The 18,963-nt window shown below is 44.3% G+C and overlaps 1 protein-coding gene across 1 annotated transcript; it reads left to right on the forward strand.

Moving 5' to 3' along the window:
• Positions 1–390: 390 nt before the first annotated feature.
• TICRR (TOPBP1 interacting checkpoint and replication regulator) lies at positions 391–18,563 on the forward strand. Its single transcript, XM_014264557.3, has 22 exons — positions 391–1,119; positions 1,654–1,939; positions 2,500–2,741; positions 2,994–3,237; positions 3,736–3,871; positions 4,637–4,779; positions 5,456–5,668; positions 6,320–6,468; positions 7,207–7,301; positions 7,660–7,753; positions 7,921–8,000; positions 8,327–8,563; positions 8,989–9,085; positions 9,301–9,373; positions 10,059–10,199; positions 10,691–10,781; positions 11,274–11,335; positions 12,128–12,283; positions 13,012–13,169; positions 13,379–15,638; positions 16,824–16,928; positions 17,251–18,563. The coding sequence occupies exons 1-22, from the start codon at positions 472–474 to the stop codon at positions 17,367–17,369; spliced, it is 5,829 nt and encodes a 1,942-aa protein (XP_014120032.2). The 5' UTR covers positions 391–471; the 3' UTR covers positions 17,370–18,563.
• The last annotated feature ends 400 nt before the right edge of the window (positions 18,564–18,963 follow it).

Genomic DNA, 18,963 nt, shown 5'->3' on the forward strand with positions numbered 1-18,963 from the left:
CGGCTCGGCCCCGGGTCCCGCTCGGGGATCCCGCTGTACCCGGCGAACACCGCCGCCCTGTCCTGGTGACGTCACACCATACGACAAGTGACATCACACTACACGCTAGGTGACGTCATGCATAACATTGAGTGACGTCACCACCAGGCGCGCCCCGCCGGCTTTAAATTTTAAACCGGTGGCGGCGCCCAATCGGCTCGGTTCGCGCGCTGGCCACGCCCCCCTCCGTCACTGCTTCCCACCAATGGTATAGCAGCGCTCTCCGTGCGGCTGGCCAATCAGCAGCGAGAACCCCTCTCACCGCCCCACCGCTCCGCCCTCCCGCTCTCCGCTCTCTGCCAATGGGAGAGGGCGGCGCAGGGAGTGGGCGTGGCGGGGACTCGGCGGCATCCAATGGGGGCCCGCGCTAGGAGAGGGCGCGAGTGGCCGTACCGGCGGGCGATGGCGGCGGCGGCGTGAGGGGCCCGCGCCATGTCGTGCTCGCACAGCGCCGTGTTCTTGCTGGACACCGCCGGCCCCGCGCGCCGCCAGCGCCTCCAGCGCGGCGCCCTCCGCCTGCTCACGCTGCTGGGCTGCCGCTTCGGCCTCTCCCGCCTCCGCTGGGCCTTCCGCTTTTTCGACTCGCTGGGCGGCCGCGGCGGCGCCTCGCGGGGCGGTGGGTTCCGCCCGCCGGGGCCCCGCGCCTGGCAGCGCTTCGAGGAGGAGCTGGCGGAGCGGCTCGGGGCGCGGGCCCCCGCCGTCCTGCCCGGCCCCGCGCCCCGCGCCGCCCTCACGCACAGCGGGCTCAAGGAGACGCTGCTCGACTTCCAGTGGGACCGGCCGGAGATCGCGTCCCCCGCCAAGCCGCCCCGCAGGAGCCGCAGGACGGGGCCGCCCGTCCGAGAGCCCCCGGAGGCGCCGTCCGAGGGCTTCGTGAACGCCGTGTTCCTGTTCTCGCCATGCCCGCACTCGCGGAGGGAGCTCCGGCAGTTCGTGTCCGGGAACGACGCCCCCTCCTCCCCCGGAGAGCCGCCCTCGGCGCAGGAGCTGGCGGAGAAACTCCTGCCCAGGAGTGTGCAGGAGCTGCTCGTGGAACAGAAAATCTCCCTGTTCTGGGTGGACACTGCCGACTGGGCTCAGGTAACGGGGTCACACGGCTTTCGGCTGTGAGCACTAGCGGCACGTCTGCCACGCTGCATTCTGGTGTGAGTTATCTTTGGGTGGGAGGGAACCACGCCAAGGTTCACTCACTGCCACATAATCTTCAGCAAGGGACTGAAATCTGGAGTGGAATCATCCACGTGGAGGCTGAGATACATCTGCAGTGCAGTAACTGTACAGTGTTTGTTGATGGGATGTCTTGTGCTTTGACTTAGGGGGGTGTTACAGCTCTTCAGAATTGCAGATAAGCAGCCTGATAGTTCAGGTGTGTAGATACCAGATTTTAAAAAAATTGGCTTACAAATATTGCTAGCTTTTAATTCACTGGGAAAAGTATTTACTTTGTTAGGTTCCTATGAAGGCTGATAAAGTCCATAAAAACACTCAGAAGGCACCGTGTGTAGATGCTGTGGATGTGCTTTATATGTCAGTTTTTCTGAAAAAGTGCAATCTTTATTTGTTTACATGAAACCCTCACTGCCAACCTTAACCTCTTTGTTACTCTTATTTCAGCTGATCGAATGCCCAGATCATGATGGCTACTGGACAATGTGTGAAGTGATTCATCAGATGGGAGGCACCATTTTGCCAGCTGAAACCTTGGTGTACTGTTTGAGTCACCCCAGGGCAGATGCTGCTTCTGGCTTCCTCAGAGACTCCAGGTTCCCAGAGCCACAGGCTGTGCCTTGGACCAGGCTTCTGCCCCTGGATGGGACTTTGAACTGTTTGTTCTCCAGGCCATCCCTCTATCGATCAGTGTTTCCTCAGCAAGAAGGAACATTGTTTCTCAGCATGCCTGGTAATAAAAAAAAAGAAAAATATAGATGTGCATGGTAGTAACTGATCTCTCATGCAGGGTCCTTGATGAGCTTCCCTTGTGAATGTGTGTAGAAATAATTTCACATATTTAAAAACCTAGGTGTTTTTCTTTTAAAGTTCTGCTTGTGCTCTGCTTCTGATATGAGGACTATGAGCCCATGTTTCTGATTTAGCCTCTTCAGTTTGCCATGCTCTTAGATGTTTGGATGAAGGGCTCTTTGCTGGTCCCACCTTGGAGAGGTGTACTCCCATTTCTCATACAATTATTTGATTTAGCTAAAATAAGATTAAAAACCCCTTCCAAAGAAAACAGATCAGCTGTAAAGCAGCTTGCAGGATGCATGGGGTCTTTCTGTAGTAGTGCTTCCATGCACTCAGCTCCTTGGGAGCATGGGGAGGAGGTCAGTTCTGCAACACACTTACTGTAGAGTATATTCCCTGTTTAATCTTGGAACTCACTTTTCTGCCATTGAAGTTGTCTCTTCACCTTGATGGAAAATGCTTGCTTTCAGACTTTTTCTTTATCCTATCCTTGCACAGGAGGGAAGAAGCAGGAAAGCTGTGCTGTGGTCCTGGAACCTCTTGCCATGAGCCAAAGACATCTGCAGTGTCCAGTGAGCATTGTTGTGAAAGGAAGCTTGACAGGCTGGAGCTTGGCACAGGCTGGCCACTTCCTCACAGAGAGCTGGATCCTGCAGAGCTCACAGCCTGGGCAGGGAGAATATAGCAGCTCTCTGTTTCATCAGCTGTTGGGGAGTCTGGTGGCTGAAGGACTGCACATGGTAAATCTTCATCTTTGCCTTAAACTGATGCCTGCTCTGAAGTGAACTGTGCCAGAAGGGCTGGCAGTATCACTTTGTGAAGACAGTAATAGACACTGCACTGCAAATTGCTCATTTGATGCTAAACTCAGAACATTTTTTTAAATCATGTAGCTATAACCTGCTTGTAAGGTATCTGTGCTCCTTAGGTCTCTGTATTTCTAGGTAATGTAAACTCTTCTCTTTTTCCCTTTTTTTTCTTTTAAAATGCAGATTGCTGAAGTATCTCTGTCTAAGACTTGGTGCCCCTCCACTGCTGTTCTGTCACCTCTTTCTGGGGATGCTGCAGTTCTGACTGTGCTTGGTCCTGAGAAGACTGCTGAAATTCAGGGATGCAGCCTTGAAGGAGCTGTAGTGGAAGACTCTTCCCAAGACTCTGCTACTCACCTGCCAGAGATTGTGAATAGTGTGTTGAGTAAAATTGACATGTCACTGGAAGATTCTCTGGCCAGTCTGGGTAGGTGTCAGGAAATGCAAAACTCACCATCTTTTGATCATGTCCAGAAAAAATGTAAAGTTAATGATTTTCTCCTTGAGAAGTCTCATTTTTGGGACTTGTTCATTGTGTCATCTGCAGCTAAGGGTTTGTGATGTGATGCAGAAAGAAATCTGTATGGGTGTAGCTTTCTGGTTTATTATTAAGTATTAGCTTCCATTAGCTTGCTGATAAAGCACAGGTACATGTGCCTGAGGACATGCTGTTAGAAGGAGGCTTCCTAAAATGTGTCACATGGGCCATCCCTGACCAGTAAAATTTTTGGGTAGGACTGCAGCAAGGAGGCTGCTTTTGCTTGAGTGTTTTGTGTTAGAGTGAATCTTCTCATCTTCTGTTGTGTTGGCTATGAAATTGTGTCAAGGATCAAAGGTTTGTGAACCTCTGTCTCTAGAGCTTCTGTGAAGCTTCTGCCACTTAGTTCAGCTTTTCTCATTTTTGGATATGTGTGTGTCTGTACAGGAGAAGAAGCTCCAGTGCCAGAGTGGGTCCAACGGGAGCTGTCCCATTCAGGGGGCTGGCATCCTTCAGTGCTGGAAGCCTGGTATCCTGCATCCAATGCCTGTGGAGCAAGCTCAGATCTGATGGAGTCCTTCAGGTATTTTTCTGAATGTCTCTGAGCAATAATCAAGGATTTCTGCTTCCTATTAAGGGGGTATGGCTGTAGCATTGCTTAGAGTTCTAGAGTTCTGCTGCTTTTAGTTCTGTACTCAGTTTACTGGTAGCTTATCTCATGGTGGAGTATACAGACAAAAGAAACTTGGAACAGGATGTTTGGGTATGAGTTTGCATGGATTAAAATCTTGGCAGTTTCAGAAGGTATAAAGATCATTTAAAATGACCTTAAGCAACTTGGGAAATGACAAATTTTAGCTTTATGGGATGGTAAGATCCAGTGCAAGATACTGAAGGTGTGGTTGTGTTCTCAGAGTTGGTGTTTATTTGAAATGGATAAGCTTGCTTTCTTCAAAGAGCTTGCTGAGTGAAACTAAAGAGCCTAATGCAGGGTAGTTTAGAAAGCACAAAGCTGCTCATTGAGTTTTGTGGTACAGGTCAGTGTCATTGTACATGTAATGTACATTGTACATTATTGTAATGCTTTTTTCCAGCATTTTAAGAGGGCTTGGGTTTTCTGCATCTCCTAAGTGTGTTGGGGAACAAGTGTTGGAAGAGTTACTGGTGTGTGCTGCTTGCACTATATTGCTGCAGACTGGAATCTAGAAAAGCCTTGTTTCTTTCCACAGGAAGATAGGATATGCTTTCTACTCCCAAATCTAGAAAAGCCTTGTTTCTTTCCACAGGAAGATAGGATATGCTTTCTACTCCCACCTTCTTTTGATAATGGTATTGTTCTTTCTTACAGGCTCCTGCAGGTTCCTTGTGCTAACAGGAAGGATGGTGCAGACCAATCTGATGTGGAGCTCTCAGAAAGTCTGTCTGAGCTGTACCAGAGAAAATTCAGTGAAACCTCTGCTGCAGCTGGACCAGGAAATAACAAAAAAAGACGTACGTATAGTTTGGGGTTATATGTGTGTGTTGTCAATAAAAGATGATACAAGAACTCCAGAGATCTGTACTCTTAAGTAGTACCATGCTTTAGATATTTATCTGGGGACAGTCTCATTTGCTTATTAGTATTAGGTTAGTCCTGTAGTAGAACCCAAATTATTGTAATTCAGGGCTGTGCAGTGAGTGACAAAGCTATTAAAAGCAGCATGCAGAGCTCTGTAGTTTAATTAGCTGTTGAAACAAGGATTGCTTCAACTACTAGTAAATACTGCAATTTTTTTCTAATTAGAGAAATAAAACAATTTTTTTTGTAGAAGAGTTTAATCATTGCATTTCTCTACACTAACTACAGTTGACTTTACCTTAGCCTCATGTATCTGCAAGTCCTGCTGTCAGCTGTTTCTATTTCTGTGACCTAAGATTGCTGCCTGTATATATATATAACTTCTGATTAAACCTGTGTAAGTTCTTATGCAGAGCAATATGCCCCTGGGTTTTTATTTGGAGAAGTAGCTGCCTGTATGTTAATTTCACAAAGAAATACCAACCTTTTGGGCCAGGTTTTCCTCTAGGAGGTTACTAAGGTCACATAATCCAGAATTTAGTTCTGTTCTCTACCTTGGATGGAGTTCCAGTGTTCCTGATGGTAGGACTCTCTCTTGTGGCATTGCAGGTGGGGTTCCCCGAACTCCAGTCAGGCAGAAGATGAAGACCATGCCCAGATCCCTGCAGATGCTCAATGCAGCAAGACTGAATGTCAAAGCTCAGAAGTTTCAACCTGATGCTGTGGCACCAGCAGTGAATGAGAAAGTTCCACAGAAGCATTCAGCAAAAAGATTAGATGAAAAGGTGGAAGGAAAGGGAAAAGCACCTAAAATATCAATTGGTGTGTGTTAAGTCCTGTTATCTTTCTGTCTTGATACATCCCATATGAACTCTTATATCCTGATAGAGGAGTCATAGAGGATTTTTATGGAAGGGAGAGCAAAGGATAACAATGGAATATTCAGTACCAAGCAGCAGATCAGTGTTTGAGTTTCTGTATCTTCAGCATGGCAAGAGTAGACATTTTTTCCCCACCCTTCTGCCATTTAGTTTCTGATTCTTTATAAACTGTTACAGCTGCTTCTGGGATTAGTTTCTTGCCTTGTATCCATCTGAAAAAAGCAATAAGGATTTACTTTTAAAATTTTTTTAACCAAGTGAAATAGAGGGAAGCAATCATCAAGGTTTAACTGGAAATGTAGTCCTATTTATCAATTAGGCAGAAATAAAGGGCATTTCTTGACTGCTTCAGTAGCCTGGAAGTTTGCTGATTTTAAGCAAACTTTGTTGATTATAGGACTAATTTAGCTTATAGTATGTCATGGGCCTGAACCTGGGACAGCCTCTGTTAGTGTACTGTGGTCTGGATACATTATTACTGGAGGAAATGTTTATTATTACCTCCTCTGTTCCCTGCTTCAGCTGGGGTGAGGATTTTATCAGGGAGGTGTGGTGAACATGTATTTAGCTAATGGAGACCATTTCCTTGCAGATTTCCAAACAGAGGAGGAGCTGCAGTCCCACTTGGCTGCCAGCTACCAGAAGGCTGTTGCTGAGGGAATTCCCTCATCTGTGTGTGCCCAGAATATGATCATGGCCATTAAAAGCTTCTTGAAAGTACAAGATACCAAAGAGAAAGAGGTAGGTGTCAGCATGTGGGCGGGGTTGTTACTGATCTGGAAGTTAGAATTTTTACTATTTTGGGCTAACTTTCTTTCATATTCTCTGAGGTTTTATGTGGAGGTGCACCATGGTCACTGACTGTTTCTATCTGTGAGGACACAATAGTGAAAAACTGGATGCTTGTAAAATATGTAGGAAAATCCAGTTCAGTTATCAGTTTAGAACTTTGCTGAATGTTGCAAGACATCTTTACTTCATATTGACCTCCTTACAAATTCTGATTTCAAAGACAGTATTTAAAAAAATACATTCTTGTAAACTGTATTTTAAAGAAGATGCATCTTTTGTTTTTGCATTATGTGGCAAATCTACACCTGGCTTTGTCAGGGAGGAAAAGTTCTTCAAGGTATTTCTTACAATCTTTAGCACTATTTATAGGTTTAGAGTAATCTTAAACCAAAACTGGTAAGCGTGGGATTAATTTGATAAAAACTCTGTGAGAGGCAAATCCAAAGTGGATCCAAAGTGAAGAAGGCCTGGAGCTGTGAGCATGAGACCTCTGTGATTTCAAGCTCTAAGTTATTTTATTTTAAAACTCTGCTACTGAAAGGAAGAGTGATTCCTTTCCTTGGAAGAAAAGGAAAAAACTGTACTCCCAAAAGAATTGATTGGGTTGGTAAATGGGGGACAAGGGAAGAACCTGCCCTGCAGATAGGGAACAGTTTTGAAGTTCTTGCTGTCATGATGTGTCTGCAGGTGGCCTGTGTGGGAAGAGTCAGAAACCATCTCCTGAAGACCAGCAAAATGCTCAGACAACAGCATGGCTCACAGAAGGAGACCAAAGTCAGAGAGTATGAGACACTGTATTTACTTCAGCCTCTGAGATACTGTGGAGTTGGTTAGCAGTTTTTAATGGTGGCTTTTTTGTGCAACTGGAAGAGTATTTAGATGGGACAAATATTTCAAGGGTAATCTCTGGTTGCAGTAAAACCATTCCATTAAATGCAAATATACTCATGCTGTGTGATAAGCACTGCAGCCAATATCTGGAGTGAGGTATCTCCCTTGCCACCCAAATGAAATGCTAACTAAATATTGCTGTCAAAAGGAACCACTTCCCTTCCCATTGCTTTTTTGAGCACACCTTTTGCAGTAAATCTGCTGTTTGCAGTAGAAAAAGATGTGGTGGGTAATTACTTGTTTCCTTAGGTGCCGACTTCAGGTATTTTTGCGCCTGGAGTTGTGCCTTCAGTGCCCTTCACTGCAAAGCAGCGCTGAGGAAATGGAGCAGCTGTTAGAAGAGGCAAGTAAAGTATAAACCAGGTTGTGTTTCTGCATGGCACTAGAAATGTGGACCTGGAGCCTGATTTTCCTTTGATTTTACACTAATGCTTCATATTCCTTACTAAAATATCTGGTGCTGCAGCTGGCACACCTTAATCCATTTTGCCACCTGACCTTCTCTTCCAGGTGACAGATATGCTGCGCATCTTATGTCTGACTGAAGACCCAGCCTATCTTACAAAGTTTCTAGAGGAAATATTAGAAGTGTAAGTTATTTGGCATGACTTATGTATTGCTGGGGACTATGATTTGGGCCAGATGTTGTGTGTGAGTAGAGAGCAATCAACAGCTTTGATTTACTGCATCTTTATAATTCTCAGAAATTTAGATGTGTTCGCTTTATTACACTTATATTTTGGTTAAAGAAAAAGTAGCTGATAAACAAGTAAATTAATTTAAAAACTCAGTTGATATTCTGTTTGTTGTTTTTAAATGGACATGTAAGGACAAGGATTTAGTTCACACCTTGAGTTTGAAATACCAAAGTTTTGAGGAGGGGTGTATTTCATGTGTGTTCTCTCCGGTGCTCCAGGTATATGAATTCTGTACCGAAGACCCTCGGAGATATTTATTATGGTCTGGGTACACAAATACCTCCGAAGCTGGCATCTGTTCTGCCTTCAGACTTCTTCAGTGATGACTCCATGACTCTGGATAGCAAATCTCCAGGCCTTCCTCCCTCTTTATCATCTGTCTTAACTCCCAGTGCTGTTCTCTCTGAGGGGGATCAGCTGGAGGAGCTGCGCACCAGATCGGCCAAAAAGAGAAGGTACTAACTCCAAACAGGAGGCAGCTTTTTGTTCACTGTAAAAAATACAGTCTTGTTTCTGTGTTTGTATCTTATGCAAAAGTAGATTTCAGGAGCGTCTTCCATGAGAGGAAAAGCATGCTATGCTCTGCAGTAGCTGACCTATATTGTTAAAGTTAGAAGTTATTTACTGGAGATCTCTGTGTTGGGGGCTCTGTGTTCATATTAGCAAATTGTGAATGAATTCCAACACCAACTTTAGGAATAGCTTTTTATATTGCAGATCATATCCCAGTGTTGTAGTAAATGAGGTATCAATGTAGTTTGCAATTTGAATTTAGGTAAACACATCCTATCTCTCAAGTCACATCTAAGTTTAATTGTCAGTAGGTTGATAACTGTGCTGTTGATCTCATTTTGACTTAATTTTTATGTGTCTTCTGAAGGAGTCATGTCTTAGCCAGACACAGGAGCATGACAGAAGCACCACAGAACTTGCGTCAAATTGAGATTCCCAAGGTAGCCAAGAACCCCATCAGAAAGGTAAAACTCTTCCAGAAGGATTGTCTGTGAGTTGTGATGCTTGACTGCAAAAACCCTTGCTCTGTATTCCCTTACTAAGTGTGCCATATCAGCTGTACGGAGATCAAATTGTTTTGAAGGAAAAATTGAAATAATGTGTTCAGAGCTTCTAGTTAATATTCATACTTAAACATAGCATTGCACTGCTGCTGAGGCTGATTTCTCATTTGTTTCAGGAGAACTCCCATTCTTACCTTGCCACTGAGAAGTCCCAGCAGATGCCTTTGCTGCAGAAAGAGGCAGGGCAAGGTATATTGACTTTTGGCTTGTTCATGGAAAGGTGCATCTTCAGCACATGTTGTCCCTGTAAATTTTACTGAGCCATGGTGAAATTATGCTGAGGCATGCTGGAAATCTGAAGGAAGGTTTGCTGAGTTGTGCAGAAACTTTGAGGGGAAAAAAATATGTGGTATTCTGTGTACTCATACACAGAAAACTTAAATTTTGTGTCCTCAAAAGAAAACCTTGACTCTTGAAATTATTTCCAACTTCTCTGTCCTGAAAAGAAAATGGGGACAAGAATAAACTATATCTGAAAATAGGATATATCCCCACAAATACTTCATAAAAATAAATCTCATGTTCTCCAAACCAAGGTGTGCTTTGGTTGAGATTTTGTAGTGCACCTAATGTTCCACATGGGACACTGATTGTCTGCTTTTTCTGCTATGGCATCTGCTTGTAGCTTATTGCTGGAATAATGCAAATAATAACAAATTCAGAAGAGAAGGCTGGAATGGATTTAGAGGAGGACATGTTCCAGTAGCAGGAAAAACAACTTCTCAAAGCTTTTTGCTCTAAAACGTCTTTCCATGCTGGTATATTGTTCTATCCCTAGTCACCTAACAAAATTACCTTTGTATTTTTTTTCCTTTGTTTTTTTTCTTCTCTTTTCCTAGTAATCTGATCTTTTCGTGCTTTTCTTGTCTCACAGAGGTTACAAAGGTAAGGAGGAATCTCTTCAATGAAGAGATACTTTCACCATCAAAAAGATCTCTGAAAAAGATGCTTAGAAGCCAGTCAGTATCTGCTGTGGAAGGCCTAAAATACAAATGCACCAGTGAGGGCACCAAAGGTAGGATATGACTTGCACATGTAGGATTGTTGTGGAAGGGCTTTTGCTAAAATTCCTATTTTTTTATTCTCAATTCTGTGAAACAATTATGATCTGTTTTTAATAAAGGATAAAAGGAGGTCATTGCTGTGGTGTTTGGAGGGTGAATAATGATGGTATTAAAACTGAAACCTGTTTTTTAAACTCTTTACATCTTGTAAAGAAAATTAAAAATGCTTGGTTTAAAAGGGATCTGTGAAATAAAGATTAATAATGAAAGCTATCTCAGTAGGTTATCTGTGTCTGACATGGTACAATATTGAGGGAGGTGTAAACACTGGACTGAAATAATGATAGCTTGTGAGTCTGGGAGACAGCACAGTGGTTCTGTATTGACTTAAGAATAACTACTGTCATTCTTAAGCTGAAGCCTGTGCAAAACTGTATTTATTTATTTCTTATTCTGAGTGCTTTATAATGGTGTGGTGTTACGGCTCTTGCATGATTTTTAGATCATCGCAAGTTATTGACCAAGAGAGTTGCAGAAACGCCACTGCACAAGCAGGTGTCCAGGAGGCTCCTGCACAAGCAGATCAAAGGCCGGTGAGTTCTTTCTGAATTTCTTCAGTAACTAATTAATGGCTATGAGCAGAATTACCAGGTATCATTGCAGTCAAAGATGATCTTCACTTAGGGCAGTAGGAGAACCAGTGGAGGCTAAATGCCATTGCTTAAGTGGGGGGAAATACTGCTTACTTCATCATGTAAGTCAGGCTGCTTTAATTCCTGGCTAATATCTGTTTAGGTTCAGTTACTGATTCAAGAGCTTATGAAAAAAATGCTTCTACTGTATTGTGGGCTCCAGGCTGAATTGTAGCATTTTCTTTCATGTAGAGCTGTTACCTGTACATCTAGGGAGCTACCAATACTTAATTACAGGTCAATAGGAGGCAAAGTGCTTACTGGTCACTCAGAGTAGCCTACAACACAATATATTGGTGTAGGATAAAGCACTACTTCTTACTCTCTGTGGCAAGTTCTGTTCCTGTACATGTGCTCAGTATGCTAAGCCCAAAATGTCTGTTGTTTCTCAAGGTCTTCTGATCCAGGTTGTGACACTGATGTTGTAGAAGAATCTCCAGAGAAGGCCATATATGGTAAGCACTGATTTTTCATTAAAGGTGGTTGGGCTGTGTTGTACCTCACAAGATGAGTGTGCTTTGATTTGGCTAATTCATTAGAAGTCAGTCCAAAAGTGTTGTACTGTTCTGTTCTGACAGAACCACTTGCTGCTCACTGCTTTAACAGCTCTGTACAGTTTAAGTTAAGAAAGAGATGTAGATAGTAAATCTTTTAAATGAAAAAACGTGAAGGACTTGAAGGGTGAACAAGAATCTGAGCTGCTATAATTACTGTCAAACCAGCACATGCTTATTTTTAATGTAACTTCACCATGTTGTGCTGTGACCCTGCTCTGATTTCTGCTGTAACAGACAGCCACCTGGCTCTGGGGAGTGTCTCTTGTGTTGGCTCCTGCTGTTCTTTTTCCCCAGAAGGGAAGAAAAAATCAGCATGTCTGGGCAAGCAGGGAAATGAAATCGCTAGCAAGAAGAGACAAGAGCATTAACCCGTCTTTTAACTTGGATGTAACTTGCACTGAACATGGATTTTCTAGCATTCCTTTCCATATAATTTCTAAAGAGAAATGAGAGTAATCGTGAGTTAGAGGAGGGGCATCATGCTTGAGGAGATTTGTATGCATAAATATTCCAAAATCCTCGAAAAAACTGAACCTTTGCTTCACTTGCTTGCCTTCCTGGGTGAGACAGGTTATCTGTAGAGAAGTTTCTTCTGAGGGTCTGTTCCTTTTAGTTGTGAACTGCTCCTGATTTTGTGCCAATTGCTGAGGGGGAAAGAAGGCTCAGTCTCCACTGTCCTTGCCTTTTCAGAAGCAGGTTTGAGAAGAAGCCCACGCATCAAACAGCTGGCTTTGAATAGGACCTGCTCTAGTGCTTTCTATTCCACTACACTGCCCAGCTCAAAAAATTCACAGCACCTCCACCAGGGACAAGAAAAGGAGAGCTGTAAACTGCAGGATGTAGAAGGTACTGAGTGGAATTTGAGCAGACTGATACTGCTGATCTGAAAAGCTGACATGGATAGCTCTGAGTTTGATTTGATTTGGCTTTACAAGAGACTGTAAGAAGCTAAGAGCTGTCATGTAATATCTCCCCTAGACAGAAATTCATCCTCAGTAATTATTTTTTAATTGGTAATCTGAATTTTGAGGATGGTAAGGCAGCTATTTCTATGATGAATTCACTGCCAACTTAACAAACCAGTCAGGCCCATCTAACAGAATACCACTGATTGTCAGTCTGTATTCCTTAAAAGCAGTGAAATCCTTGTAAAATATGGGACAGAAATCCTATAGCTTACTCTGTGCAAGCATAAAGCAATGACTGATGGGATCTTCTTTGGAGGCTTTCTCAGTAGGATTATCAGCTAAAAATGGTGACACTTAGTTCTTTATATTCTACTTATTAGAATCCTTAGTCATGAACCAGAACTATCTAAAGCTACAAGCTATAAATAGAATAAGAGGCCAAGATATTTTATACCTTTTTTTACCATTGGAGCACTTTTTCTGAAGATGGGTATTAATTTCATAATGGATAATAACAATAATTCTGGTGAAGCTTTAACTCTTGGTTAGAAAAGAACATGCCAGGAATATGAGCTTTTTACACTACTTTTCCATACATCTGACGTGACTCAGACAACTGTGGCACATTACTTTGTGTTAGTTAAATTGTGCTGTTCCATTTTATAGGCCTTAACCAGCATTCAGAGAGCCCCCCCATCCAGAGTCCCAAGAGGTTTTTCTTTGGTGCAGTCATTGACATGGGTAGTCCTGCAGGGAAGCCTTCACCTGGAAGGAAGAGAACAAGAAAAGATTCCTTACACTTAGAGGAGCTCACCTCATGTCAGGTAGAAACAGTTACCTACCTTCTTTTCTCTTTCTTCCCATCTTTGTTTTCTTCTCCATTCATCAGCATCTTAGATTTAGTGTTTGTTAAGTCTCATCCAGTGGGTTTTTTATGTTTCAAGTCTTGAGAAGTAAATATGAAGATGGATAGATAATACTCCTGGAGTAGAACAAGCATGATTCTTTAATATATATTATTTTTCCCCTGTAGACTCCTAGAAAAACACCTCACAAATCTGCCCAGAAGCTGCTGAATTCTGCCAGCAAGCTCCCAAGGAGATCGCCTCGCATTGTCCACAGGACGCCTCAGAAGCTGGAGAGGACACCTGGCAGAAGCCCAGCAGCTAAGCAGAATGTAGCTAAATGTTTGGGGAAGTGCTTTTCTCATCCTGCACAAAGAGTCAAGTCTCCATCTGTGTTAACTGACAGCAAGAGGGTTCACTCAGTGCAAGTGACTGCTGAGGACGGCTGTGCAGCTCTGACACTTTCCCCTCCTTACAAAGAGCCTGCCTGGCAAACGCCAAAACGTGAAAGGGTCACAGCCTCTGTATTACCTCCAACAGATCCAAATCCTGTTTCTTCTCCTCCCTCTGCCACCCAAGAAAGGTGTTTTACAGAACTTCAGACTCCAAGACGTTCCTTGAGATACCTCTCAAAATTAGCATCTCCAGTGAGTGCTCGGAGGCAGATCCTCACAAAGGAAATTCAGGAGCAGTCAGATCAGTTATCTCGAGCACCTAAAAGGACACCCAGGAAACTTGAAGATCCTGGTTCAAAGTTATGGACCAGCTCACTGAGTACAGAAATACCTCAGCTTGCTGTGAGGCCAGAGCCTCTCTGCAGTTCTCCACTCCTTGAAGGTTCCACAAACACTGTGACAAGCTGCTCTGCTTCCCACACGCAGCCTGGGGAGTCTGACTGGGAACCTGGTGCATCTCAAAAGACTCCAGGGATTACTGGCACTTCACTGGGGTCCCTGCTTCACACACCCAAGCAGGGCAAATGTGAGCCAGGTTCTATAGGAGAGAGCCTCATGTGTGCAACACTTACAGAAAATGAGGACAGTCGTCGTGATAGTGGTGGTAAGTGTTCTGTGGAAAGCCTTCAGCTTCATCAATCCCTAGTTACTGAAAATACTTCTGTATTGGAGAAAAATAAACAGATGGATAGAGTGTCTCAAAAGTCTCCTTCAAGGGAGGACTTGGAAAACCATTTGTCTCCAAAGCCTTTTGCTGGAGGGCAGGAACATGCACAGAATGCTGAGAGAGACTGTGAGCCATCCATTAAGGGGGAGAACTGCGGTGCAAACACCTGTGAGTCCTTCCTAAGCCATTTGCAAACAGTTAGTGATGACTTGGAAGCAAGAACTGTGCTGAGGGAAGAATGCATGGGAGTGAAGGCTCCGAGTCTCAGGAGACGCTCCAGATCTGCCCTGAACCCCTCCCCTCCTGTGCAGAAATCTCCTCCTGCCTATTCCTTACGCTGCACTGCCGACAGGAGGCAGCGGGAGGCTGCAGCACGCATGGGGGAGCCCCAGCTGGCAGCCAAGTTCTCCACTCCTGAAAGTCGTGGCAAACTTCCTTCTGCCAGCCCACCGACCTACGAGGTGGAGATTGAAATGCAAGCTTCAGGCCTGCCCAAGCTTCGCATCAAGAAAATTGGCTCTTGCTCATCCTTGGAAGTTCAGCCTGAAGCAAGTGCCGGCAAAGCCAGGGGAGGAGAAAGCCCCTTCAGTGATTTTGCTATGACCTGGTGCAGCAAGCACCCAGGAAAACTAGCAGCTGCCTGTGTCTCCCCATCCTGCTGCCGTTCCTTCCATAGCACACCTGGGAAAGGTGCAGGACAAACCTACATATGCCAGTCATACACCCCCACAAGCTGTGCCTCTACTGTCACCTCCCCGTTCCCATTGGAAGCAGTTGTCCAGACACCTTCTCCAAAGCAGAAGGGGAAGAGTACTCCTGATGCCATCAATGACTGGCCTCGGAGGAAGAGAGCAGCAGGCAGCACTGCTGGTGTGAGCTGCAGTCAGGGTGAGAGGAGTGCTGATGATCGGACATGGGCCTCAGCAGGCAGAGAGAGAACCATGAGGATCTCAGAAAACTGCAGCAGCAAAGTGACAAATCCTCTTGGGGAATTTGAAGTGGAAGGGATTTGCAGGCTCCAGGATCAGGCATCTCCTAGTGACTCTGAACTGAAGGCTGATGAGGACTCTGCCATGGGAACTTTTGGCTTGAAATCTCGGAAGCGAGTCTTTACTTACCTATCACCAGAAAAGGAGGAGAACCACAGTGCCAAGAGATCATGTCCTGATAGGGGCAGCTTGGATCTCTCTGGCTTTTCCACAGATGAGAGCAACAGAACTAAATCAAGGACAGACTCTTTACTTCCTGAGAAACCAGGAGCATGTGCCCTCAAAACACTGGAGCAGCACAGTTGTCTAGGGGATGATGATGTCTTCCTTTTGTCAGGTAATTAAATGGCATGAAAGACACTCCACTGAAATTCAGATGTGGTTAAAAATGGGGTTTAGACTAAAACAAGAGCACAGTTGTTTCCCATGTAATTATCTGAGGGAGAGTGAGGTGAAAGGGGAGTGACTTTTAGATGACATGGAAGATAATTATGTGGAGAGGCAGACTGGATATGAGAAGTATTAACGATGGAAGAGAGGTCAGAGAAATATGAAAGAGCAGAAAGCTGGAGGAACTATAGCAAGTTTGGGAACTTGAGGAGAGAGGATCCCAGTTGCATCCAGCTGGTGATTTGTTCATGTTTTTGTGTTGATGCCACTGCCTCTTTCTGCCCAGCATTCAGCTAACAAGCCAACGATCTTAAGTATAAAGCTTGGCTGTTTCAGTGCTTCAGACTGGAGTCTTGGTGGGGTTAGTCCTGTGGATGTTGGTGTTTATTGCTGCTCCAGTTGTCTGTGCCTGTGGAGGTGGACACTGAAAGTGCTGCCAGAAATTATTCCCGTGCTAGCAATAATGTATCAGAAGCTGAATGGGTTTAAGCTGTCTCTCTGCTTTTGCTGTAGGTACAGATGATACTAACCTTGGTGAAACAGGCTGTTCAGCTCTGTAAACAAGGCCTTGTGAATTTCAAATACTTAATCCAGTATTCTTGTAGAAATTACAGAGGGCTGTGGCAGGTGTTGTTCTGTAGTCATTGCACAAAGCTTTGGTGTGTGTTTTCTCTTGCAAGGAAAGATTTGTATAGAGAGGCAGTGTCTTACTCAACATTATCACAGAAAAAAGGTCAAACCTTGAAGCAACAGTAATCCATATTCAGGACATGAAATAATAGACTTAAGATGGTCCTGTGAGAGACTTTCTGTACCTACAGACCTTGTGTTCGTATTTCTGTATCATTGTGGCTGTAGTTTTCTTCCAGGAAATGTGAATTACCTCTGTTTAATACAAGTGAAGTGATTTTCTGCTAAACCAGCTAAGAAAATTAAATGTGCTGATTCCAGACTGCCATTTACCTTTCTCAAATGCTAAAACAGCACTGTGACAGCCTAGAGTTTATTTCAGATAAACCCAAAGTATCACTTATACTGATGTCAGTTTTGAGGTAGCATAAAGGCTGTGTGTGAGACTTAACATTTGAGTTGTTGAGTATTTTTGCTGCAGCATCTCACTGTGCTTCTTCAGGCTCAACCCCACCCTTGAAGAGTGGACTTTGTGCCAGCAGCCTTCGAGCCCTGACCCAGTCTCCACTGCTGTCCCCACCGCCGGCTCAGAGGAAGCGCGTTCAAGGTAAGCACAGGAGAGGAAAGGCTGGGCTCCAGCACACTGCCTGTGCTCTCTGCTTCCAGCTAAGAACAAAATCATGCTGTGCTAAGGGTTGGGCTTTGGGCAGAAAACCTCTATCTGCCACTGCTGTGTTCAGTATCTTGATCTCACATGCTTACAAGAAACTTGGCATGAACTGGGAAGTTTGGAAGGAGAGAAAAGTTGCTGAAGAATGAAGAGAGTAGCTACAGGGGAAGTGCAACTTCCACCAGGTATTGGCTTCTTGGAATCACCAGTGAATTCTGGTAAACTGTGGCTTTCATGTATTCTTTCTGGTTTTTTGCAGAGGAGGATTCTGATGCTGTCCAAATTACTGCCAACCAGGAGCTGTCTCCATTCCACATCATGATTTCCAGGAGGCGACGCCTTAGCAGGACATACTCACGGAAAAAGTTGCTCAGCTGAAGTTTGGAACCAGGCCAGCATGGGAAACTGTATTATCCCAGCTGTACAACACACCTTTTAACAAAGACTGGTATTTGGTGCTAGACTGGAGCTGCCTTGTGTTGGTAGGACACTGGAAGCAAGCACATGGCAATAGAAATAAGGACCACTCTAAAAATTTATGGTTTCTTCCATCCATTCAAAGCCTAGCTTGGTCTTTCTGCTAGTGGAACCTTAGAGTGAGTTCTGCAGTGAAGGGCCAATTCTCCCAGCTTAAGAAGGCAGAATTGTCACTTTTCTCCAGCTCTTGTAGAATAAACTGATGAATTTTCATTGTGTCCTTTAATCCAAAATCTGTGTTTGGCTTGAGGGATGTGGGCTGCAGGAAGGAGGATGCTGGAGGCGAACGGGTACAGAACAAGCTGCGTGCTCCTGCTGTGTCTTGTCCTGATACTAAATGGATCCCTCTGTTAATTGCTTCCAGTTTGCCACAGCTTAGTGGGAAAATAACAAGCAGATTAATTAATTAGCCAAGTGCCAAGAATACAGAAAAGGGGAAAGATAATTTAACTGGGAACATCTTTGTAGATCATGAATGGTTTGGTGTATCCGCTCCTGGCTACTGCTGGATAAGCAGATGCTGATGGAGTGACTTCATTGTCCTTTTCTGCAAACTTGCAGTAAGCCAGAAAGAATTGGCTGGGGAAATGTCCTTGAGAAGTAAAACTTGGATGGAATAACTGGAAATGACAGTTTCAAGACTACTCTTTACCAAACTGAGTCATGGATTAAAAAGTGATTTAGTTGCCTGTGACACATTTGTGTTCTAACACCATGAAGAGAGCAGGAACTGTGGTTCAGTGCCTGAGATGTAGCCTACAAGGGGCTAAAATTGTGCATAATACTGGTAGGGCTGAATTTTTTCCCTTGGGTAGTGATCTTGGGGAACTCACACCACTGTGTCTACTGATTGCACAGGAGGTGGAGAACTATGGAGATGGTGTAAGGTCACCCTAAAACAAGGCATGGGAAACCAGAGGGTTGTCAGGTGGCTTTAAGGCTTTGAGGGACTAGATGGGATAGAGTGGAGCTTGTTTCCTGGACACACTCTTTGTTGTAGGAAAGCTGCACCTCCTTCAAGGATGTGGAGTGACACAAGCTTGGAGCTCCAAATCTGCTACTTACTTCCAAGGAGGATGGATTGCTATTTTTCCTATTGAAGGTCTGTTTTCAACAGCAGGAAATAAAAGTGTCTGAACTTAATCTTGTGTAGCTCAGCCCCATACAGAGCCCTCAATAATATCCTCCCCTCACTGTCACACCATTACAGGCAAGGTCAAGGATGTAGATCAGAAGATGGTTCTTATATCAAATGCTGGCTTTTAACTTGCTGTGTTACTCCTTAAGTCATGGTTGTGGTAGCTGTTCTCATTTCAAGCTGAAGCAGTGGCTTGGTTTTTAGGATCAAGTGGTCAAGCAGCCCTTTGTCCCTGCCCCTTGCCCTTCTTAAAGTAGATATCTGAGCTTTAATTTCTTACTCTGCTAGAGTTAAACTTAGTTCCCCTTCCTGAGCTGTCAGTGTTAAGCTGCAGGATTGCATTTAGTCTTTCTTAAA

The sequence above is a fragment of the Zonotrichia albicollis genome, chromosome 11 (genome assembly GCF_047830755.1).
Source record: "Zonotrichia albicollis isolate bZonAlb1 chromosome 11, bZonAlb1.hap1, whole genome shotgun sequence".
NCBI lineage: Eukaryota > Metazoa > Chordata > Aves > Passeriformes > Passerellidae > Zonotrichia > Zonotrichia albicollis.